This window comes from Sparassis crispa, assembly GCF_003851025.1.
Source record: "Sparassis crispa DNA, contig_000002F, whole genome shotgun sequence".
Lineage (NCBI taxonomy): Eukaryota > Fungi > Basidiomycota > Agaricomycetes > Polyporales > Sparassidaceae > Sparassis > Sparassis crispa.
Genome location: NW_020939749.1, coordinates 2,965,338 through 2,987,385, shown reverse-complemented (window position 1 = coordinate 2,987,385; position 22,048 = coordinate 2,965,338). Strand labels below are relative to the sequence as shown.

The window sequence follows — 22,048 nt, the reverse complement described above, 5'->3', positions numbered from 1 at the left end:
ATGGGACCGGAGGAGTGCCCGTGTGGACGCATAGCCTAGTGTAGAGGGCTCATTACCGACAGGACTGTGATACGGGTACATATTTCACGAAGGCGTACATGAATGAGGGTAGTCTGCTTTCAAATCAGGGTGAAATGGCGAGCGACGGCTAAAGGGGCGCGTTTGAAAGCAGACCTATATCAGTCCGTCCCTCTCATAGGACTGTAGTCTGCCTTTGGGAGACTAGGTGACAAGTGCTGTATCCGTCCATGATAGACGAACTCATCTAACAGATACGGACCCGCCGCGACACGAATTAGAACACCATGCGTCCTACTAAGACATCTGCGAATACATCTGTGCGCACCAGCCTTTGTGTAAATCAAGGCTACCTCCCAACCTTGAGCGATATCGAGCCCTTTGACGAGGTAACACCAAGCTCCTTCCACCATTTACCCTTCGTATTAGAGCCCACGTCGCGTTTGATGTTCGTATTTCGTGTTTTCGTCATGACCTCGCGTCCTTTATCGCGCTTCTTGACGATCGTCGACAGTCCGGAACTTACGCCCTTCCTCCCGCCTCCCGGGGAATCCACCTTCCGCTTTGAAGGAGTGGGCGACGCAGTTGACCCAGAATCTTCCCCCTCGGTGGGCGCTCGTTTCCGTTTAGCCGTCGAGCGAGTCGTGGTGGAAGGGAGAGCGTCTGGTCTCTGTCCCTTCTCCCATTCTTTTCGATGAAGACGGAATACTGCCATAGTTGCCCTCGCGTCTGTGACCTGTTCGAGATATAGGTCACATCCAGCGCTATTCATCATGCACAAATACAGCGAGGGAGGGTTCTCACACTGGAGTGCTCGCCTCCTTGGATGATCACACCGAGCTCCTGCTGGACCAGATGTCGGAGCGCTATCCGCCGACTGCGAGTGACCTTGTATTTTGCCGCATATACCTGGGTGTCGCGCGTGAGGGAACGCGGATGTGGTAGTAGAAGAGCCTGCGAACCGAATATGAGTTACTGCTTTAGAATCGAAGTGGGAGGACATAGGACTAACCTTCAAATCATTATGAACCGCATGTCCTATTAGTATACGGTCTTTCAGCAACTCTGCAACTTGTTTTTGCACCTCTGGGAACAGCTTTGCTGTGAAGTATCCAGACACATATCAGCGGCACACACGAAGGTCAAGCATAAATGACGGACCGTTGACCATATCACTCGCACGCACGCCACTAAACTCCGTCCGATAATCCACAACATGCTCCCGCTGGCGCACAAAGACGTCTAGCTGTACCGCTCCATGGTAGTTCACAAGACTAACGCGCGCAAGTGAAGACTCCTTCCCCTCGATCCCGACGCCCACCATCTCGCAATCAAGTGCGAGGTATTTCCCAGGTCTGGCGCGTTCGTTAGGCTTATTGATCGCGGCTAAGGCAAAGAGGAGGTTGACTCACTGTTGGTGGGCAGAAGAATACTCGAGCTCGCCTGAGATCATCTTGCGTAGTGCGGACAGAGACTCTCCGTTGACTACGGAGTCCGGCAGCTCCAGTAGTTGTTCTTGGGTACGACCGCGCGCAAATGATGTTCCCGCCGCTGCGTAACGAATCTCCTCCACAGTTTCACCATCGGCATTGCTCGTGTGCCCGATCTTCCGCCGTTTCCTCGCACTTGCGGCAGACACGCCGTCGTTCTTCTTGCCAGACACTGGTAACTTCTAACGCAAGTAATCCATGAGCTGACCAACAAAGTGCCGATGTATCATACCAACCTTCTGCAGGGCGAGCCAGTTAGACGAAGGTCCCTGTTCAACTGCTTTCATGGATGTAATCGTGAACAGTGTGCGCCTTGCGCAGACTTGGACGCATTTATTTCGCCGATCAGATCTGACTATCACTATGCCGGCGGCATCTCCAAATCAGGCAATTGTGAATGTTCGGCAGCAGCACCGAGCACGCAATCTCCAGGGGAGTCCCCGACTTTCGCTTCAGCCGGTCACCTTCCAGTTCTGAAATATGAACACCTCCACGTTGAACGAACTGCTGGCAGGCAGCGTCGGCGGTGCCGCGCAAGTGCTGGTCGGCCAGCCCTTCGACACGATCAAAACGCGTGCACAGGTCGCTCCCAGTTCAGTGCTCCGTTCCTTTCAGTGTGCGACGAATGGTAATCTCATGAGGCTATTGCGTGGCTAGAAGAGATGTTTGTGAGTATGTTGCTGCTTCTCATGATCGGAGGCATCATATGCTGAGTGCGCTGCGCTGCATGCCTTGGCAGAAAGGTCCCATGGACATTCTCATTCAGACCGTTCGGAAAGAGGGCTTCTTTGCGCTTTACAAAGGTATGAAGCATGCTGGACACTGTGTAGTACCTAACGTCAAACAACGGGTTAGGAATGGCTAGTCCACTCATCGGCATAGCGGGAGTCAACTCTCTGCTCTTCGCGGCGTATGGGGTTTCGCGACGCCTCATCTCTCCGTTTCCACAGTTGTCTCTCAAAGAGATCGCAGCAGCGGGCGCCATGGCCGGAGCAATAAACGCTGTACTTGCTAGTCCGGGTATGCGCGTGGGTGCTGCCCCAGCAACTTGATGGTGTTCACCTAAGGTCTGTTGCAGTGGAGATGTTCAAAGTTCGTATGCAAGGCCAGTATGGTGCCGCGTCCGACAAGCGGTTGAGGGCCGTTGTGAGCGAGATGTGGTCGCAATATGGCTTCAGGCGAGGAATCATGCGCGGCTACTGGGTACGCCAAGCAAACCCGAGCCATGATCTGATTGCTAAATTATTCTCCTGCAAATTATAGGTGACAGTCGCTCGAGAAATTCCTGCATATGCTGGGTGCGCATTTCATCGTAACAGCGCGATCGCGTCCTAACGTGTATGCTCCGATTAGCTTCTATACAGGTTCGCGGAGTTCGTCTATCTAACGAATGCAACCTCAATGATCATACTTTCACCGCGTCAGCGTTTGAGTTCTCTAAGCGTCAATTTGCCAAGACCTATGGCACACAGCTTCCAGTGTGGGCACTTCTTACCAGTGGAGCAACTGGAGGGGTCAGTTATCGAGCATAACCTACCGCTGTATTACTGATTTGGCCCCAGATCGCCTACTGGCTAGCTTGCTATCCACTCGGTGAGTATCGCTGTCGTCTTCGGAGATAACTTGGTGGACGGAATTACCGGCGGCCACGGGTTTGCTGCAGATGTCATCAAATCGCGCGTTCAGCTGCGGACAACGCCTCCCAGCGGCACACCTGTGCAATACATAGCGCACGAATTCAAAACTATTGTGGTGGAATCGGGAACGTAAGCCTATTTCCGAAGGCTGTCCACCGTTCACTTATCCATCCATTCGACTTCGATTCTGATGAAAATTTGTTTGCTGTAGCGCTGGTTTATTCCGAGGCTTGACTCCTTCACGTACGTGTACATCATCTTCTCTTGATTATCGGATTGCATGAGCTTACTTTTCTATTGAATGCACTCCAGTCTTGCGTAGGTTTGTGGAATTAATCAAATCTCTATTACCGCCGTCATAACTGATATTTCCGTTTCCTTCAGTATACCTGCGGCTGCGAGCACCTTTGCTGCGTTTGAGTTGACCAGAGGTAAGCGTGCCCTTATGCCAGCAAGGTCGTTTATAACAGCATCCTCAGAGTACCTGCGGGAAATAACAGGAATATGAGAACACGGGGATCATACCATGCGGCCAAAGACATTTGGATATCTTCATACTGCCTTCTATCTGTTGTTGATCTACTATTGTATGCTCTAGGTTGTGCACGATGTCATCCTGGTGAGATGCGATTGAAGAAGTATATCCATCATACTTCTGATGGAGTCACTGTGTCACGAAGTGATCCCACCGCGCCCGTGCCCAATACCCCTGTGCATGTGCTCATGCGGTAATGCTCTCGGAGACGAATCGTTGTTGAAACTGCGGTTATGGCGCTGTTGGATATCATCAAGCTCGCGGGCACTGGGCGACTACTGGGTGCTTTGATTCTTCATTTTTATCATCTTCTACCGGTGATCCTTTCGGGGGAAATTCATTCGTAAGGGGTGTAGTTGTCGATTCATACTTGGCCGTCCTCACTGTGGAAGCACTGGCATCATGCATGCGCCCATCCCTGATGCGTTCTTGATTCCCCATCTGCTGATCAACGTCACACAGGTTTCTCTCTTGGCTCAACTGGTTCGGCTATCTTTGCGCACCTGAGCAGCGGTTTCACCAGGATGGTTAGACTCACCAGAGTGCTCAACATGCTCAAGGGAATCTGGTCGACTGGGATGGCTGTCGGCCCATCTTGACCGGGATTACCATTTATGGGAAATTTCTCACGCCTGCTATTTCGTCTTGCACTCTCACTCCTCAGCTCCTGTTGAACGCTGTGATAAAAGTTCCGAGCATATGCACCGCGTCAACGCCCATACCGTGCGCTGAGCGTCATGTCTATGTGGTGGAGACACACGAGAGCATGGAGAGCACGTTGGCCATGCCCCTTAGATGCGGACGGACATGGTAGGTTATCAGACCTGCATGCAACATTGCAGCACTCGTCCGACCACCGACAGATCACTACTCTTCAATGGAGCCTGCCAATTGTCCAAACTGTGCGACGGATGTGAGTTATGCACGCCCTTGTCACGTCAGAGAAGTAGGAACGAGCGCTAATCACATTCTGGGCAGTCCCCATCTTCCTCGGAAGGCAGAGACTATGATCGCACCATGAATTTCGGGGTGGTGATGGGCGTATTGGGTGGAATGGCTTTGGTAATGCTGTTCGTTCTCATCGCCGTCCCACTTGCCAGATGCCGCAGGAGAAGAACGGGCGTGAGCACACGGGAGGATGTTGAGACCAGTTTTCTCACTTCCCGGCGATCTTCCTTCCGCAATCAAAAGATGCCGTCCGGACCGGACGCTTTTCTGCCCCTCATTGATCCAGTCTCGACTTTCACCTGGTCAGATCTCCACACAAAGAACTTGAGGACAGACTCGATGGATCAGGCGGCTACTTACTCCTTCCCCACCGACAAGGCCCCCACTTCGCACAAGAGCCGGGGGCGACGTTCGTCGTCGGTGGAGGATGAGATGGCGGAACACACTGAGGACCGTGCGTGTCCGAGCCACACAGTGACACCTGCCGTCCGCAGTCCGACACCACCGGGACTCCCGTCCAAGATTGACGCCAACACAGCTGCAGGCAGGCGCTCACCCTCTTCCGTCTGTCCCTTATCTACCGACGCCGGTGGCGCGATCCCGCCAATGCTCCCGTTGTCCCCAGTTTCGCCTGCATCTACGACTCCTGTGAGGAGTTCTAGCCGTTCTAGATGGGCTGCTCAGAAACCGGGCATGGATCCCGTTATTGAAGACAGTGGCGATGTGTCTACCCCATCGCGCCGGTTACCCTCACCCCCTACCTCACCTGACCAAACACAACCCAAGTGGAAGAGTGGACGGCGTGCTAGCCTTACGAGTACATCGTCAACGCCTACGACCCTGCCATTCCGTCCTCGCTCTGGGACTGGTCCTTCGTTACCTCTGACATCGGCGTTCAAAACAAGCGTTCGATCGTCCGCATCGCAGCGGTCCGACACTCATCGTTATGCTTCGACCTCCACCTCTCCATATCCCCCGCCTCGATCGCGTCCCAGTTCAGTATCGATGGAGGTTACACAGCAGACCGCTCCAGAAGTACCAAGGCCCGTCGACGAGTTCCGACGGTTGAGTACGACCGACATACGACATCGCCATCCTCCTGAACGGAGTATTTCCCCTGGATCCATGCACTCATCGCGCGCATTTGTCCGCTCTTCCGAGGCCGGATCATCACGGTTTAGTGCACACACACGAGGCGCATCGCTGTCATCCCTTGCGCCCTTCTCTCCCTCTCCCTTGAACTCCGCTATTCCACCCCCTCATATACCGTACTCCACCACCGGTAGGCGGTCGCAACCGCCCAGTGTGGTTTGGAAGCAGCAGCTTCCCCAGCCCCAGCCCCAGCCCCAGCCCCAGCCCCAGCAGCCTGCGTTGGTCAAACGGAGAGACAGTTTGGCGCTGCGCCCATTGCCACCTTCCGCATTCATCGCCTCGCCGCCCAACAGTCCGCCTCGTGCTCCCTCAACGCGCAGCAGATCTAACAGCGTGAAGACGGAAAATAGCCTCCCGTCGCGCCTCCCTCCGTTTGATCCGTTACCGCCACTGCAATTTGACCGCAAATTTCAACCCGAGGACAGGGAGGGTGTGGAAAGGGAGTCTGTATCATCCCATCGTGAACATGCACCATAGAGTCTCGGGTGCCGTTTCACGATCTTTGCATTATGGCCTATCTAAACTCATTCACGCCTTACTATTTGTATCAAAGCAACCGGTGAAGTGGTGTATTATGACATATTCTTGCAGTCCGTCTCCAACCTCAGACACCGGATAGGTCGAGTCGAGTCGAGCACCTGCAACCATGCGGTAATTATAATAATATCCTTAATCTATGGTTTACTGTACATGCTACGTTCAGACCTTGGTGTCGCTCGAGTCGTCCGGAGGCCCGTCCTTCCACTTTTCCCACATTTTCGTACATACATTGCGTGCAAGAACGAATGGCTCGGGAGTCCACGCCTTCTCCCATATACGCTTCGCAAATCCCCACTGCTCACCTGAATCTACCGTCTGGTACAGGAGGCCGAGCACCTTGTGTGTGGGTGTAAGAAGGTTCTCGATCTGATGTTGGAATGGCGGTACTGAGGAGGGAAATGGTATCGGAATAAGAATGGATTGGTCGCTGTACACACAGATGAGTTAGCAGTAAAGATACGAAGAATATGAAGGTGCTTACGCGAGATCTGGGAACGGCTTCTGCGGAATGTGTTCAACATTGTTGAGCTCCGGGGGTACGTCCGGGAGAGACTCCAATTCCTCATGCCCAGCAGATTGATGGATCGCTTGTTCTCCCCCATGATGCGTCCACTTCTCGTTCATTTCCTCCTTATACCGCTGCCACTCCGCCTGACGTTCTATATCGCACATCATCAAATCCATCCTCTCCTGCGCCGCCCAGCGACTCTTGCTAGACCACAGATACCACCCCTCGTTCCAATGCCGCACCTCGGTCTGTCTCGGTTCGTTCTCCTCGTTTGGTTGTCCAGAGAGCATTCCAGTCAAGCTCGGCGTCCTCTGACCTTCCGGAGGTAGAGGATACTTCATTTGGGCAATTTGTTCTTGTCCTTCGTGCACGGAGATAATCCGCTGGACTTCATGGGAGAAGACACGACGAACGCATATCGTCCGACACCAGGGTTCGCTTTTATCCAGTCGTCCACGGATTGATTGCGAACAGTAAGTGAAACACCGCTCGTCCACCTGCGGCGAGAATCTCCCTGTGTACAGTCAGTACACTAGCCTACATCGAGATGAACCCTTCGTACACACCTTTCGGGGGTCGTATAATCTTGATACTGGGAAAGGCAGTCCACCAGATTCTGAGTGGTTGCGGCGGCGGCGAATTGGTGTCTATCGGAGACGAACTGGAACCTGAAGACGGAGACGATGGAGACATGAGGGACAACGGTGCAGTCCGAGTCCAGCAAGCTGAGTGAGTAAGTGTAGACGCTTACGCCACCCCGGCTGCTTCAATCCAAGCGGAGTTGGAATCTCGGGATATAGTCACAATTCTTTTACTTTGCGGTTTCTTCACTTCGCGCCGTCTGAAGAATCGCCATCGCAGCTCACGCACAGGGAGTCGCCTCTCTTATTCTGGCTGTGGGGAAAGTCCCCGGAGATGCAGAGCATGTCCTCGTCCATTACGGAAAGCGGCCGCTTCTAAGCACGGCGGAACGAGGACGAGGACGGTGAGAATGTCAATGCTTGGTTCTTTACTGCTAGAATCCTAGCTCCTTCTCGACCACTCTGCCGTTCAATTGATTTGCTGGGTATCCTTTATTGCCCCGAGGTGCGAAGACATGAGCACCATGGATTGCTTGGATATCCGGTGGGTCGTTGTACGATTTGTTGCTCATAGACAAAGTTATGCGATTGCGGACCTTTCGAGGAACGTCAACAGAATGGGGCTCACTCTCATTCGGCGCGATTGTTGACCATTATTTTTTCCTACCCTGAACACTTCGTGGTTCACCTTGTAATTTCTGCCGTTATGTTTGCAGTGAGTATTCTTCCTATCTCACACTTTTCCTCGTGATGTGCCTTCATGTGGATCTCTTCAAGGTGTATACATTACCTTCGGGCTAGGCTCCAGAATTTTGACACTCCTGAATGCTTCACAATCATTTTTTCTTACAAGCTGACTCGGTTCTCCAGGGATGCTATGCAATTGACGCGGAGAGTATCTGGCTGTGGGCTTCCTGGTTTTTGTCTTCATGCCTGTATCTCATTGCGAAATGCAGTGAGTACATCTGTGTTGTCTTCCTTCGTGTTTGCCTTGTCCGTAGCTCATGTCGGCTAGAAATACCACCATTGCATAATCCGTGTTATTTAATAGTGAACGCAGACAATCACTAGTCTTGAGCTGTCTTATCTCGCTCAGGCTGCATTGCGGCAGTACTATCGTCACCCCAGTATTGCAATCTGGTCTAGTTATGCAATTTCGCCGTTTTGCCGCATTTTGCTGCACTAAAAATCACAAAGAAATATGTAATAGATGTGCACAGTCCCAAATACCTTGGCTGTGCAACTTGGGAGTCAAACTCAAAGGAGAAGAGTGCGAAGTCTCTGAATTGCAAGTTTGGAGGACTCAGGCGTGACAGTGAAGTGTGCCATTTAAAACTCCGACTAGAGGGAGAACAAGGGAACGGCACGTCGGCAAGCGTGACGATCTGTGACCGATTCGGCGCTCTTGCGTGCAAATGAGTCTCTTCACTGCGTTCGGTCTTGGAGTCGCACAACATCAGGAAAAATTGGCAGTCACACAGAAGGTAGCTTATATGTTGTATATTTGGTCCAAAGAGGTTCGAAGGAAAACGGGCCCGATTTGAAGGAACGGTGACAGAGATGCAATCGCAATTGCATTACTGGGGTAACGATAGTAGAACGAAGTTGAAGTTGTTGAGTATGGCTAGATGAAATGGCCATGTGCAATCCATGCTCCTTCCTCGTGTTGTTCCGCTCAACTTCGGCGAGGTAGAGTCGGACCGGCGTGCGCTAGGTGAGCGTTAACATCCACATTCGATGTCCTGGTACAGTAGAGTAGTAGATCACATTTGTCTCACGTCAGTCTCCTTCCTCATGGCCGTGTGCGCTGCATGCTCACCACGGAACGCATCTCCATGCGACAAACTCGGGGCCCTGCATGACGAAAAGCGTGCCCCTCATCAAAGTTGGATTCGCCTGGCGACAGCGGCCTGGTGGCAAGTCCTGCACCGCATCGCCGTGAGCTGGAGGTGGACGCGTGTCTGGTGCAATATGATGTCTCGTACTCAAGGCGAGTGCACTACGCTTCAACCATGTCGATTTCCTTTGCACCGCTTTTCAAGATCGCTTGGAAACTCGGGCTGGCACTGGCTGCCTTCAAGTGCGGGTTCTACATCGCGAGTCACTTAGGACGTGCTGGCACCATTCTACGTATTCGTTCATTTCCACCGACCGTCTCACGACACGTTATCCTCCAGGAACAAAATGTGCAGCTCAAGGCGGAGATCGAGGACTCCAAGCGGTCTATCAAGGATCTATTGGACCGGCTCCAGCACGAGAAGGAGAGGGCGAAACATGAAGTCGAGCGGCTTGGCCAAGAGATAGATTTCTGGAGACGGATGGAGGGGTTGGCCAGGGTCGGAATCCAGACAAGGGATGAGAAGTTGCAGCAGCAGCAGGTCTTACTTGCCGTGCATTGCGACGAGCTGCGGGTCCTCGAGGCGCGGTTACTCAACGTGACATCCCTTACTCACGAGCAACTGCATATGCAGGAGCGAGCGATCAGGGAGGCGTTGCTAGATAGGCAACGTACTGAGCTCCTGAACGCGCACAGCTATCTCAGCCCCGTAAACACCGTCTCCGACTCAGAGGTTGTCCAGATGCTCCGGAGTCTGAACCTCGAGATCTCTCGGACGGCCACTTTTCTGACAGAGTCATTCCGTGCCGAAGATCGGCGAGATGGTGAGGGTATTACGCGGGCGTTTGAGCGCACGAAGGAGTCAGTTGGTCCGGTGATTGCAGAACTACTGGAATCTTCAAGACAGCAGGAAGATCCAATTCTTGTGCATTTTGCTCTTCAAGCCAGTATCGCTAGCTTTTCCGCTGGGATAATCTCTGCATGGGACTTCCAGCATCAGAGCAATTCCATTTTTGCCGGCATTTACAAGCAAATGTTGAAGTCGGGTGCGTGACAAGAAGTTGTGGTGGCTACAACGCTGCTGACGCTTTGCTGTAGAAACGCAGAATATTGCAGGGCGCTGGCGCGCATTGACACGGCAATATTCCAAACTGAGGTTATACAATGGCCGTGATTTGTCCCCAGGTTTCATCCATCAACTCGCCGATCTCTTGTGTAACATTATGGTACTTGCAGGTGCTCGTATTGACACCGAACAAACGCTCCAACTTGCTAGCGAAAACTTCCAAAATATCGTGCACCTGGCGCTCGACATTCAGCGGATCATTGGGGAGGACATCACAAGTTGCGACCTCGAGATTCTCCTTGTCCCAGGCGAAGAATTCTTCGATCCGGAGAACATGGAGGACGTCTATGGCGGAGAGATCCTGGACGATGATGGCTTGCCACCTGTCTTCTGCACGTCGCATCTTGGCCTTCGGCGACACGAGAAGGCAGAGGCGGACGTTGGCGACGATATTCACTCGACGATTTTATTGAAACCCAAGGTCGTTCTGGAGGCGTTCGTATATGAGCTGATGGGGGCAGAGGAGGAAGAGGATCCCGACGACACCGAGGATGCTTGATGGAGGTGAGCAAATCATTGCATAGCTAAGTCGTCTGACTGAAAAGAGGCATTCAAGCAGTTTGGTCGACCTATTATCCTGCACGAACTACTTATTGCTTCAATAATATGTGCTTTCCTTCTACTCCCTACTAGCAGTGGTAAGACAAATTCCGTAGTAATGACGAACTCGCAGCAGCACAATGTCAAGTCGACACCCTCACCCTCAGTGAAGTTATTCACGTCCTATCCTGTCCGGAAAATCGTTGGTGGTCCCTTATAATTAGTAGGTTTTCTACTTCGACGTCTACTAAGAGGCTACTGGATTATTACTCCCGTGAAGCAGTGAACGAGCTTGATACTGGCTCTCATATGGGAATTTCATTTCGCATGAGACGCGGAAGAATGGATTGTTCGTGCAGCCACCGACGCGTTGTAACATTAGGTTGGCCTACTTTCGGAGTTTTAATTATATCAAATACTTTTTTAACTCCGAACAGTCGAAATTCAGCGGTCTCCTGGCCATTGTCACGCCGAGTTACATTGGATCCTTGACCTCAACGTTGAAGTTTGCATCCTTGTTTGGGAGACGTGTATGCCCAACATGACTACTGATTCCCGCATTGCCACTGTCAAGAAACTTCTAGAGGACCCCGATCTTGACTACGCGGACCTCGACGTCCGCCGGGACGTGTATGGTGTGGCTCGTTTCTCACTTACCGTCGATCCGCTCTTTGACATAGGTCACCAATAGACTCGATCACATATGATATAGTGCCTAAAGCGCCACGCGATGCTTGTCCCCCACTGCGTGTTTTGATCTACGCAATTCGGAATATCATGGAACCCTCTTTCGTAGAGTCTCAGACCATGGATCTCATCAACCTTCTGGCCCACGTTAACGTTATTCGAACATTTGCCGTCGACAAAGCTCAAATTGTTCTCCAGTGGAACAGAGTCTACACACACACTGTAACATCGGAAGTTCGTACTTTGTCACTTAACGATTGCGACCTTCTGCATTCCCTCATCGTCGAACATGAGGAGGTGGGTAGAATCTACGGCAAAATCATGAATGCCTGTTTTCGACACGTAAGTGATTCGTTCCTTGTCGTTGCATAACCACACTGAGCTCGGTGCTTGTAGGATATCTACTATTTACTTCTCTCTGGCGATGCCAGTCAGACTAAGTCTCGTTTGAACTTGTACTTCCCTGGCCAATTTCCTCAGTTCGCAAGCAGGACGCCACCCGACGATGCGGCGATTCAACACCTCCATCAACATGATCTCGCTTCTGAAGATCACCAAGTGACGCGAATGACCGGCATGCATTGTGCCAAGCTTGTCAATGATGCCACTCGCTTCATGCGAGACCCCAAGAAATTCTGTGCAGAGTTAGGGTGAGTGCTTCACGGGAATTGACTCATCCGCCACAACAACCCCATGTTTTGGTACATTGCTGATGTCGTTGGATCCAGGGTACCGCTCGGTTCTTTCAGCGCGATGTTCCCACCCCCGGACGAGTCGGTCCTTATCGATTCAGTGCGATGGTATCTCCAGAGGGTGGATCAGCTGGTCTCGGCATTAACACAACTGTTTCCCGGACAATACGTGGACAATTTTGACCAGCAGACATAGGAATTGTATCGTGAAGTCCTCCTGTGTTACTCGGTGCAAGTCTGTTCGTCTGAGTGTTCACTGAATCGTCTCCTAGCTCATAACGTTTTATAACACGGTGAAAACTATAATTGACTCGCAATCATACGCTCATACACTCTATCCTGATCGACGTACAAAATCTCCAGACTGCAGCATACTAGAACAACTCTGTGACTAAACAGGGTGGCAAGCCGTTGCGACATATTACAGAGAATAGTCCAGGATAAATCAGACATCAGCGTCCGCAAGTAAACCGAACATCCCTCCCATAGCACTGAAATCTTTGCCTCGCTTAGATATCCCACTCGGCAACGGTGCCGTTGCGAGGTCTTTGCCTTTCGTCTCCTTCCTAGCTTTTTTGCTTCGCGGCTCCGCGAACGCGGTTTGTTGTGCCTCGATTGAGGCTTCCCACATCTCCTGATCGACGGTTAAGGCAGCTTCTTTTCCGATCGCCGTTAGTAGCTCATGGAATCGCTGCCCGGAGAAGAGATGTGCCGGGCTAGGAACTCGATCGTGCAGGAGCAGAATCTGAGCAAGATGCTGAATAGATTCAAGCGCCGCGGACACTTGTGCCACGAGCTGAACATTCCTCTCAAGAATTGGAATAGCAGATTGAGGGGATTCGGGATGGGCTTGAGTTCCGGATGCGGTCCACGAGAACGCCCCCAGGAATGCCTTCGCCTCATGTCTGGTCCATCTCTCCTTGTCCTTCTCCCTATTACCTCCACTCTCTTGCGCGCGCGTATGCATGCATCTGACAACCCAGCGAACAGCGAGCACGGCCATAAGGACCTCACCCCTCAGTGTATTGACACGGGTCACGTCCGACTGCAGCATTCGGAGGAACAAGGTCAGCCGCGCATCTTCGGGCCACAGCTGCAAGGGCACTACGAAACCGCCCTCGTCGGTCATCGAGTACTGCCCGAGCACGTCCAATAGCGAAGGAACAGAGACGTCTTCCGGTGCCAGTCGAGTCCCCCGTCGCGAGTACTCCACCACGATCTTTTGGCGCCCTGTTTTCGAACTTGGCAAAGATACCACAAGAGGCCGGGCTTCTGTCATGCCATCACCCGCGTACTCGTCACCTGAGACGTCAAGCTGCTCCAATGCGCCCCGCAACGGTGCGAGTAGGTCGTCATCTTCTTCTTCCACCACATCCACAAGCTCGTCGTCATCATTGTCAACTTCCTCGTCCTCTTCTTCATCGTCTGGCCTCACTGGCAATCCTAGGCCTTCATCCAGGATCGCATAGCCCAATTCTCTGATGGAACGCCCGACGCTGCGCCACACGGTTTCCTTGTCAGGATCCTCGAGGAACTGTCGGGGCCAGCTAGTCCCTGTATTCAGAATATCTAGCACCCGTGGGCTTACTGCACCGCGACGATATGCACTGATGTACAGCTCAGAAAGGCGAGCACGGAAGTTGTCTGCATAAATTTCGCCGCTGTGATCTTCCTCGTGAACCGACCCACTTGCTGATGGGGCGAGGCTGTTCTGAGCACTGACAAGGCGCGAGAGAGATGCAAAGAGTGGACATTCTTCGCGAGTATGCACTACGCATACATTGGATGCCCAGATTGTCGCACTGTCGCCAAGTTCCTGTCCATGCACGCCATCTTCTTCCCCATCCTGGACCTCATTTTGCAGCTCAGATCGAGGAATCGCGTACTGGAGCGTCGCTTCTACAATGCGCTCCACGATGGCCTCTCGCTCACCCATAGCCATGCTATCTGTGGGACGGAGGAGCAGCGCAGTCACAGCGGCATCGATGAGTTCTATTACACTCCCTACCTGCTTCCTTGTCTTTTTTGGAGCGGTAGAGGAAAGGGCTGCAGAGAGAATTGAACGCAACGTGTTTGCGACTCGCATGATGCGCTGGACGAGGGTTAATTGTCGTTCAAAGAATAGATGCTGCAGGTTATTCATTCTGCTACTGGTGCGCTGAGGGGACCAGTCGACATCCATCCCCGTGAAATCATTCCCCACCAGTGCACCAAGAAGAGGAAGTAACGAGACTGGCAGTTGCAAATGCTCGGCCAAAGAAGCAGGGGGGTAAACTGTAACTGTCAAAACGACTTCTGATACAACTTCGAGGGGATCATATGGAGGAACGATGCCATTTCCTTCGCGATGGTTGGCAGCAGCGCGCTTGCTTGCCTTTTTCGTGCTTCGCACCGGTCGAAATCCACCGTCATCCATGATATCAACGTCTCCGTCCGCAGAAGAATAAACACTGTCGGCGCGGGACACAGAGGGGGACAATGATATTGAGCTCCAGATGACTTCGTCCATAGGAATGTATCCCTTATATCCGTCGGTGTTGAGCACCACGTAATCCGAGTCGTGGCCTGTGACATACGCGTTCAGACGCCCTGCAAGCGCAACAGCATAAGGATCGCCCTCTTCATCTGCAAAATGCACTTCGATCACTCGTGCACTTTCACAGTTTTTGGCAGCCGCGATGCCCAATAGAGTGCGAACGCAGACAGAGTATGAAAGAGGGGGGAGTGTAAAGGTCTCACGGAGGAAACGGCGAGATGATCGTGCCGATGCAGAGGTGCGGAAAAATAGTAGGCCGCCCTGGTTCGTCTGTGCCATGCGAGACACTATGGTCGGAAACTTCACCGACGGATAAGGCCCTGGACAATCTAATTCAGTATTGGTATCGTACACCAAGGGTGTAAAATGAAAGCGGCGTTCAGCGGTAACTCGATGACACGGTGCAGGGAGCCTGGCGCGGGGAGACGCACCCCCTCCTCTTCTCTCAGAGAGCAATTGCGTATATATGCCGTTTGAAGGGCTCGTCGAATTTATTAACAATAAAAGGGATAATACACGCACCGTCAAAGACAAAATATAGGCGTAATCCTACATTAAGCCATCCCTCCACGATTCGCGAAATTATGTTTGAGAACGCCTCGTATTCACCACCGTACACCCATGGCAAGTCTGCGCAGTTCATCACCTCGTAGATGAAACTTGCATCAGCGGAGGATCATCAGAGAATTAGCGCAGTAAAATGCCGACAAATGGTCAAGCCGAGGCGAGTCAGCATGCACAAGAAATCACTCAGGGATATCGTTCTACTCACGACCAGCCATCTACCACTATGGGTGTTCGGATACGGTGATTATCACCACCGCTGCGAAATTCCAGGGTGTCGGCGAGCTTTCCCCTGTTCTCGCGGAGGTAGGTGGTGAGCCCATGGATGCCCATGGTTAGAAGGTCGCTACGCTCGAGATATCCTTCGCGCCGACGCTTCCCTTATCGGGCATGCACTCGATCGAAATACGCGGCGCTAAAACAAATTTGGGCCCACAAACTGCTGCATGTCATCTTTCCTACCGCACAATAATGTTTATATAATTGATAGCAACGACAACAACAGAGAAACGTCCTTCAAGCATATAAATTTTACTACTTTTATTCTCGATGGACCTGGAATGGTGGGCGCTGTCGATGTCTCCTGTGGATAGACGGGTGAAGGAGGGGAAGTGGAGATTCACCGACGAAGCGACTCCGGGAGTGTTTCCAATGGCAATATGAATAAATCATCGACGGAGTTCGAAAGTCGCGAAGGCAAGGTCATAGCCACCGAATTCATAGTTGATCTTGTCCGTGCGCCGGTAGATACCTCTGAATCCACCAGCCGCTCCTGCCTCTTCGCTGTCCGCATCAACAACCTTAGAGCTGGGGAGCGTGAGAGCGGCCTTGAATGCCCTCTGCGCCGCCTCCACGGCGCTCTCCCCGTGCTCCTCCTCTGCGGTGTCATTATCCTCGCTCGAGATGAAGAGCGTTAACGTCAACCTGCCAGGCTGGAAGATGCTGACGACGCGCCCGATGAGTGTCTTAAGATCGGGGATGCCACTGCACTTCTCGGTGGGGGAAGTGGGCAGCGGGACGTTGCATTCGAAACTGGCGTACGACCAGCCCTCCTCGGGTGTAACATGGATGGTGTAGTAGCCCTCACCGCTGTGCGCAGGATCCACGCCTGCGTTCTCGCGCCATTTGATAAGGGCGTTGCACGAGTAGCCGCAAGGTGTGAAGGAATATCCATCGAGGGTGGTAACGTCGGGAGGGAATAGCTCGGATACACCCAGCTCGGATGACAGTGCGCTGGCGTGCTCCGAAGGTCTGATCTCGGATGCATCAGAATGGTCGTAAATAAAGGGACGGCATGCTGCGGGTGCCAGATGCGTCATGAGTATCTCGATGGTATAATCCTGCTCGACGGCATCCGCTGACCCGGACTCTGGCAGCTTGAGGACTGGTTCGCAGCTTTCGACGTCAGGAAGAGTCTTCAGGTTCTCGATGGGTGACCCTGAGGTTGTCTTCAAACCATCATCGCCTGGAGTGGTAATGTAGAGTAACCAATGGTCGCCGTTCACTTTGCCAATAGTGTAGGCCGCTCCATTCGGAAATATGGAGTCGAGAAACTCTATCTCCGCCAGCCAGTCCCTGTGAGGACCAAGTTGGCGCTCAGGGAACATGAAAGTCTTCCGGGAGTAGAAGCACTGGTGCACGGAAGGGAGGGAAGCGTGGTCGCGTGCGATCTCCAGGATGCGCGGAACGCCCAAGAGATTAAGAGTTGTTCCACAAGTCTTAAGTATGATGCGATGTGGGGAGACGAAGAAAGAAGATTCACTGTGTTGATAACCGCGAATCAGCTACTATCCTCCCAAACACGGTACCAAAGGCGTTGCAACCGAAGACACCTTCTGTGCGACACGTTTTAGAAGTAGCGTGCGATATACGCCATATTTTCAGCACTGAGCGATATTTTAATTCAGGTGCCACGGACTCTGTCTGCCGGAGCGAGACGTATTTGAGTTGGCACAGGGTACGGTCGACTCTGTGTTCATTGACTCCAATGGTGCATCGTGCCCGGACGTTGGGAGACAATGACACAGAACAGTTGCGGCGCCATGATGCACGGTCCCGGAGATCCGTGATTGCTGGCAACATACTCACCTGAGGAGATAGGCATCCATTTCCGTACCTTCGACGACCGAGAGGATCTTGCATTGGACGATATCTAGCATGTCCGCCCATACATCCCTGGAGACCTTTCTGAGACCAAACTTGCCATCGATGCTAGTGGAGGCTCCTGGCACGTCTGCGGGGGATGGTTGGAACCAAATTTCGAGTAATTTCTCGGGCCCCTCAAAGGGTCCCGTTGCAGGTGGATCGACATCGCTTGCCATCTGGCTAATGAGTTTGGAGGAACTCAGTAGGGATGCTATCGAAGGTGGTGGTTGTGGACGAAGTACGAGGCCGTGCGGGGATGCATGTAAAGTTTTGAAGGAGGAAGAGTTACTTGGGCAAGTCCCAGGCGATGTGGCTGTGGCTGAAGCACTCGATGAAAAATATGAGAGTGGTCATGTGACCAAACCTGATCGATGGCGCGTCGGAAACTGCCGGGACCTTGCCGCGTCGTGACGCGTTGGCACAAGCGCACACTCGCGCGCATAGGCATCATTTTTTGTCATATACTCAGTCCTGCACCTCTCCCTCTTCTCGCCCACACTCACTGCAACGTTCCTGCTCATGGTCCACTACCTTCGTCGCCTTCCTGTAATTCGAGCGTTGATCCCTCGTGTGTCTCAACCCCTTCTTCCGCTGACTACTCGGCTTGCCGCAAGCCAAGTCACGCGAGGTATAGGCCTTCCGCAAGTCCGTCTCTTCCAACATTTCCCCGCACGCCTCACCTCCACTCCACCACACTCTCCCTCCTCTTCAGCTCCAGATGACCCGAATTCAAGTGGTCTACCTCCGAATGCGACCGTCTCTCAACGGCTGAAGCACCTCATCAAGACGTACGGGTGGTACGCGCTCGGTGTCTACATCATCTTCTCCGTTGCAGACTTCGGCGTCGCATTCGCCGTTATCAACATTGTCGGAGCAGAACAGGTCTCGCGCGTCGCTGCGTCCGTAAAAGACTACTTCGGCGGTTTCCTGCCCTCAAAACATCCAGAACCAGGCAGGGAGGAGACGGACAGTGTCATGGCGAACGCTAATACGGTCGGGCATGAGGGGCTGTACGCAATGATCGTGTTGGCGTACACGATTCACAAAACGTTGTTCCTACCCGTGCGAGTAGGACTCACCGCGGCACTGACACCCAGATTGGTGGGTTGGCTGAGGCAAAGAGGTTGGGCGGGAGGTGCAGGTGCCAAGCGCGCTGCGAGAGAGATGAGGGAGAAAATCAGGAGCGGGAGAGAGCGAGACTGAAGTGAGTTGTTCGGGCGACGTTATTTATTACAAGTGTGTTGACAGCATGCAAGCGCTTCACGAACGTAAGATATATTCTTTGCTGCGAGGCGTGGTGACCATTGCTGATGGTGATAAATTACAAACAGTTCCGACCTCCCTACTCATACAGTGATATAGACTACAAACGGCATCGGGAAAGTCCGGGTAATTCATGCGGACGCGTCAAGAGGGAGGGGCCTCGTTGTCTGGGGTGACACGTCCATTTGGTGAATTGTCGTTCGAGCAAAGAATGGCTAGTTGTGCTCACCAAGAAGGATGCCACCCTTGACTAACTCCTCGGGCTTCGGGCGTTGCTGGAGCGCATGCTCGAGTTTATCCTGGAAAGGAGGGTGAGGACTTAAGAAGTAACTCGACCTTGCAAGTAGTTGCTTACCTCGAGCTGAGATCGCTGGAGCTTCTCCTTAGCAGCTTGGAGAGAGGGTGCCACGTTGTCCTCTAATAATACATAACATCAAAACGGGTCCAGCGAAGAATTAGGAGAACATGCCCTTAAGGATGTTGCGATCTATCAGATCGTGTTTGTCGGGCCTTTGGTTCAAGTACCTCTCGAGCCTGTCGGCCGTCTGTGGATCGATGGAGGGTTTGCGCTGAGGACGGGGTGGCTGAGTGGATTCGTTCGTAGCTAAGGAAGCGCTCGATGAATCCAGTGGTCAATATCGCAGTCAAACAAGGTCGACGTACACATGACTGAGCTCGATGTGCTATTATCTGAGACGATACTGGTGGGTATGGAACGAACTGTAGCGCAAGTTGAAGGAACAGCTCAAGCAGGCGGTACACTTATGAGGAGAGCACACTGGGTCGAGGCGTCGAGTCAGGACCCCCGACAATTGGTGAATAGGCCTGATCTGGAGAGGGCAAAAATGTCCGTTGGGAAAAGGCCGTTTCGGGCCCAAAATGTCCGTGAAAAATTAGGCCTCACCACATTTTTTGCCTCCGCGGTCCACGTTTCTCTTCAGGTTTTAACCCTAAAAAGGTAATTTTGGGCGCTTCTGAGCCGGCGGCTATGCCGCCTCCTCCTCGGCCCTGCCCGCTCTCCCTCGCCGGCCTTCCACAAGCGTTTGTCCGGCCTCGAATCAGGCCGCTGCCTCCCCGATGTCCGCGAAATGGCTCAGGCTATCCGGCGGTCAACCCCCCTGATTTGTCCGTGAATACATCAGCAAAAGTCAACTTTTGGTTACCTCCATTTAGCTCCCTTATCTCCTTAATTAAGGAGGTCTCTGTTCTTATTTGGGCAATTAAAGCCAATAAGGGTGAATAATGGAGGAATAAGAGAAGGGATCTCCTTATTTTTCCTTAATCAACGGAATAACACCGGTAAGCAAAAGTTGACTTTTGCTGATGTACCAGGCATGAGGCTCTCGAAAGTTCAAAATTTGTCCGTAACTGGCTCAGGGACCTTCCCCAATTGTCGGGGGTCCTGTCGAGTCCTTGTTTCCTCTTTCTGACAAGTCTAGAGTACGCGTGACCGAACCCCTTCTACTCGACTCGACCTCGGGCGCACAGCACACCGGACCATGTCCTCTGCACTGGACGTTCAGACACCCAGCCAGAAGTCGTCGTCGACACCCTTGGTCTCCTGCCTCTGCTTGTCGCGCCTCTCCTGGACCCGCTCGCTCCGTGCGCGCCGCTCAGCCTTGAACTCCCCGACGAGGGCACGTGCTTCGCGGATGTGGTCCTTGACGCGTTGAACTTCCCCGGCGATGTCGTTGTCCATCTGTTCCAACACGTCGAGCAGGCGGATGATGTCCTTGGGTGGTATCGTGGGCGATGGCGTGGACGGCAGGGGCTTGTCGTAGCCGTAACGGTATCCGTATGCACACGCGTACTTTGGCCGTCTGGACAGCGGGGGGTATGAGGGACTGCGTAGCGTTGAAGACCCGCCAAGGAATGTGCCAGAAGCGAATGTGTCGGCCGAGACGCCAGAGAGAAGAGGTGACTGAGGGATATACAGAGGAATGTGTAGAACACCATGGCAAGAATGACGGGACGGAGACATGGTTAGCAATGATGACAATAGGCCAGCTAGTGTAATACCAAGTCTCCTGGACTGGAGAAGGGTCTGACTTGGATCGGACGGTACGAGCGAACCTTGCCAGTGGTGAGCACAAGTGCAGAAGACCGGCTAGCGGCTGACAATTTCAGAAGAATGCGAGCAACGTTGACGGCTTGGCGATATCTGGGCGCGCAGACAGAATATTCGTGTCCAAAGATATCGAAAAGTCTGGTACACTTAGAGGACTTTATGAGTTCATCGTGGTGAAAGCAGAGATTTCCGGAGGTTTTGAAGTGTTATCTTGACTTGGATGAAATAAATAATGTTTGGGATTTTGATAACCTACATCAGGAAAAGTCAAATCTGCTTAGCCTCCTTATCTGCCTTAATAAGGAGAAATAAGACAATCCTTCTTCTTATTCCTTCTTATTCTTCCTTATTTTCCTTATAAAGAGGAAAAAGAACAAATAAGGAGAAATAAGCAATAATAAGGTGGGAGATTGCCTTATTTTTCCTTAAATAAGGCAATAAGGAGGTTAAGCAGATTTGACTTTTCCTGATGTAATACTTAGTAACCCTGTAAGTGCGCCCCGTCGTTTATCGTCCACCGACAACATGTCTATAGCCAGGGCTACTGGTATCCTGCTCAATCATAAGCAGGCCAGTACCATCACTCTACTCCGGCCCAGATATGCATCGTCACACAGCCATGATCATCACCACGAGGAGCATCATGAGGATGCTACTGCCTACCCCAAAGAAGGTGCGCGTTGGTGCTCACAGAAAGTGGCATCGCCCATAATGTATCTTGTACTTTCATCCAGATTTCTCGTCTCCGGCATGGCGGTACTTCGTTCTGTGCGGTCTTGGTGTCGTAGGCTTCTACAAGTTCGCCCCCGAGCCCAGCGAAAACGTCTACATCACCCGCTTGATCGCGCACTACGCGACGCCGTCCGAGGTCTGGCACAGATTCAACTGGAAGCACTTACTACTCTCGGTGCAAGGGTCGGACGAGGCGCTGCTGATGGCAGATGCGAAACCACCTCCGGTGCATCGCTACAGGTATCCCCAGTGAGTCCATCACTCTAATTCTCAAGTTCCGACTGGCTCTTGTGATGCTTCTGCTCCACAAGCACGTCGCTAACTTAAGGGTGGTTTCTCAGGCGGTTCGAGCAGGCTTCGACACATCTTCAGCCTGTGGGGCAAGACGTTGACCTCAGCAATGTTGTAGTTAAGGGGGACAAGGAGTACAGTTAGAGAACGCGTCCCTT

General features: G+C 52.4%; 12 protein-coding genes across 12 annotated transcripts; 6 read left to right on the top strand and 6 right to left on the bottom strand.

The window, feature by feature from the left end:
* Positions 1-367: 367 nt before the first annotated feature.
* SCP_0310050 (RNA exonuclease 4) lies at positions 368-1,795 on the bottom strand (the record flags this gene model as incomplete). Its single annotated transcript, XM_027756390.1, has 6 exons — positions 368-754; positions 823-972; positions 1,031-1,119; positions 1,180-1,373; positions 1,431-1,690; positions 1,745-1,795. 6 exons carry the CDS (start codon positions 1,793-1,795, stop codon positions 368-370), a joined length of 1,131 nt encoding a protein of 376 aa, XP_027612191.1.
* Positions 1,796-1,988: 193 nt separating this feature from the next.
* Positions 1,989-3,653, top strand: SCP_0310040 (Carrier protein YMC1, mitochondrial; the record flags this gene model as incomplete). Its single annotated transcript, XM_027756389.1, has 14 exons — positions 1,989-2,100; positions 2,166-2,176; positions 2,248-2,311; positions 2,364-2,528; positions 2,587-2,711; positions 2,772-2,806; positions 2,862-2,872; positions 2,934-3,022; positions 3,071-3,101; positions 3,172-3,274; positions 3,357-3,388; positions 3,458-3,467; positions 3,530-3,576; positions 3,625-3,653. The coding sequence occupies 14 exons, from the start codon at positions 1,989-1,991 to the stop codon at positions 3,651-3,653; spliced, it is 864 nt and encodes a 287-aa protein (XP_027612190.1).
* Positions 3,654-4,557: 904 nt separating this feature from the next.
* SCP_0310030 (hypothetical protein) lies at positions 4,558-6,257 on the top strand (the record flags this gene model as incomplete). Its single annotated transcript, XM_027756388.1, has 2 exons — positions 4,558-4,593; positions 4,659-6,257. 2 exons carry the CDS (start codon positions 4,558-4,560, stop codon positions 6,255-6,257), a joined length of 1,635 nt encoding a protein of 544 aa, XP_027612189.1.
* Positions 6,258-6,479: 222 nt separating this feature from the next.
* Positions 6,480-7,521, bottom strand: SCP_0310020 (hypothetical protein; the record flags this gene model as incomplete). The annotated part of the gene is made up of 3 exons (XM_027756387.1): positions 6,480-6,747; positions 6,802-7,342; positions 7,395-7,521. 3 exons carry the CDS (start codon positions 7,519-7,521, stop codon positions 6,480-6,482), a joined length of 936 nt encoding a protein of 311 aa, XP_027612188.1.
* A 1,900-nt stretch (positions 7,522-9,421) lies between these two features.
* Positions 9,422-10,871, top strand: SCP_0310010 (predicted protein; the record flags this gene model as incomplete). Its single annotated transcript, XM_027756386.1, has 2 exons — positions 9,422-10,292; positions 10,345-10,871. 2 exons carry the CDS (start codon positions 9,422-9,424, stop codon positions 10,869-10,871), a joined length of 1,398 nt encoding a protein of 465 aa, XP_027612187.1.
* A 582-nt stretch (positions 10,872-11,453) lies between these two features.
* SCP_0310000 (predicted protein) lies at positions 11,454-12,487 on the top strand (the record flags this gene model as incomplete). Its single annotated transcript, XM_027756385.1, has 4 exons — positions 11,454-11,547; positions 11,604-11,941; positions 11,996-12,249; positions 12,328-12,487. The coding sequence occupies 4 exons, from the start codon at positions 11,454-11,456 to the stop codon at positions 12,485-12,487; spliced, it is 846 nt and encodes a 281-aa protein (XP_027612186.1).
* A 249-nt stretch (positions 12,488-12,736) lies between these two features.
* SCP_0309990 (hypothetical protein) lies at positions 12,737-15,724 on the bottom strand (the record flags this gene model as incomplete). Its single annotated transcript, XM_027756384.1, has 3 exons — positions 12,737-15,147; positions 15,350-15,486; positions 15,600-15,724. 3 exons carry the CDS (start codon positions 15,722-15,724, stop codon positions 12,737-12,739), a joined length of 2,673 nt encoding a protein of 890 aa, XP_027612185.1.
* Positions 15,725-16,059: 335 nt separating this feature from the next.
* Positions 16,060-17,712, bottom strand: SCP_0309980 (S-adenosylmethionine decarboxylase proenzyme; the record flags this gene model as incomplete). The annotated part of the gene is made up of 2 exons (XM_027756383.1): positions 16,060-17,152; positions 17,480-17,712. 2 exons carry the CDS (start codon positions 17,710-17,712, stop codon positions 16,060-16,062), a joined length of 1,326 nt encoding a protein of 441 aa, XP_027612184.1.
* A 343-nt stretch (positions 17,713-18,055) lies between these two features.
* SCP_0309970 (Uncharacterized protein) lies at positions 18,056-18,739 on the top strand (the record flags this gene model as incomplete). The annotated part of the gene is made up of 1 exon (XM_027756382.1): positions 18,056-18,739. One exon carries the CDS (start codon positions 18,056-18,058, stop codon positions 18,737-18,739), a length of 684 nt encoding a protein of 227 aa, XP_027612183.1.
* A 204-nt stretch (positions 18,740-18,943) lies between these two features.
* Positions 18,944-19,466, bottom strand: SCP_0309960 (hypothetical protein; the record flags this gene model as incomplete). Its single annotated transcript, XM_027756381.1, has 5 exons — positions 18,944-18,966; positions 19,029-19,098; positions 19,155-19,216; positions 19,269-19,403; positions 19,463-19,466. 5 exons carry the CDS (start codon positions 19,464-19,466, stop codon positions 18,944-18,946), a joined length of 294 nt encoding a protein of 97 aa, XP_027612182.1.
* Positions 19,467-20,318: 852 nt separating this feature from the next.
* SCP_0309950 (hypothetical protein) lies at positions 20,319-20,780 on the bottom strand (the record flags this gene model as incomplete). The annotated part of the gene is made up of 1 exon (XM_027756380.1): positions 20,319-20,780. One exon carries the CDS (start codon positions 20,778-20,780, stop codon positions 20,319-20,321), a length of 462 nt encoding a protein of 153 aa, XP_027612181.1.
* Positions 20,781-21,392: 612 nt separating this feature from the next.
* SCP_0309940 (hypothetical protein) lies at positions 21,393-22,034 on the top strand (the record flags this gene model as incomplete). The annotated part of the gene is made up of 3 exons (XM_027756379.1): positions 21,393-21,540; positions 21,602-21,848; positions 21,941-22,034. 3 exons carry the CDS (start codon positions 21,393-21,395, stop codon positions 22,032-22,034), a joined length of 489 nt encoding a protein of 162 aa, XP_027612180.1.
* Positions 22,035-22,048: the final 14 nt, after the last annotated feature.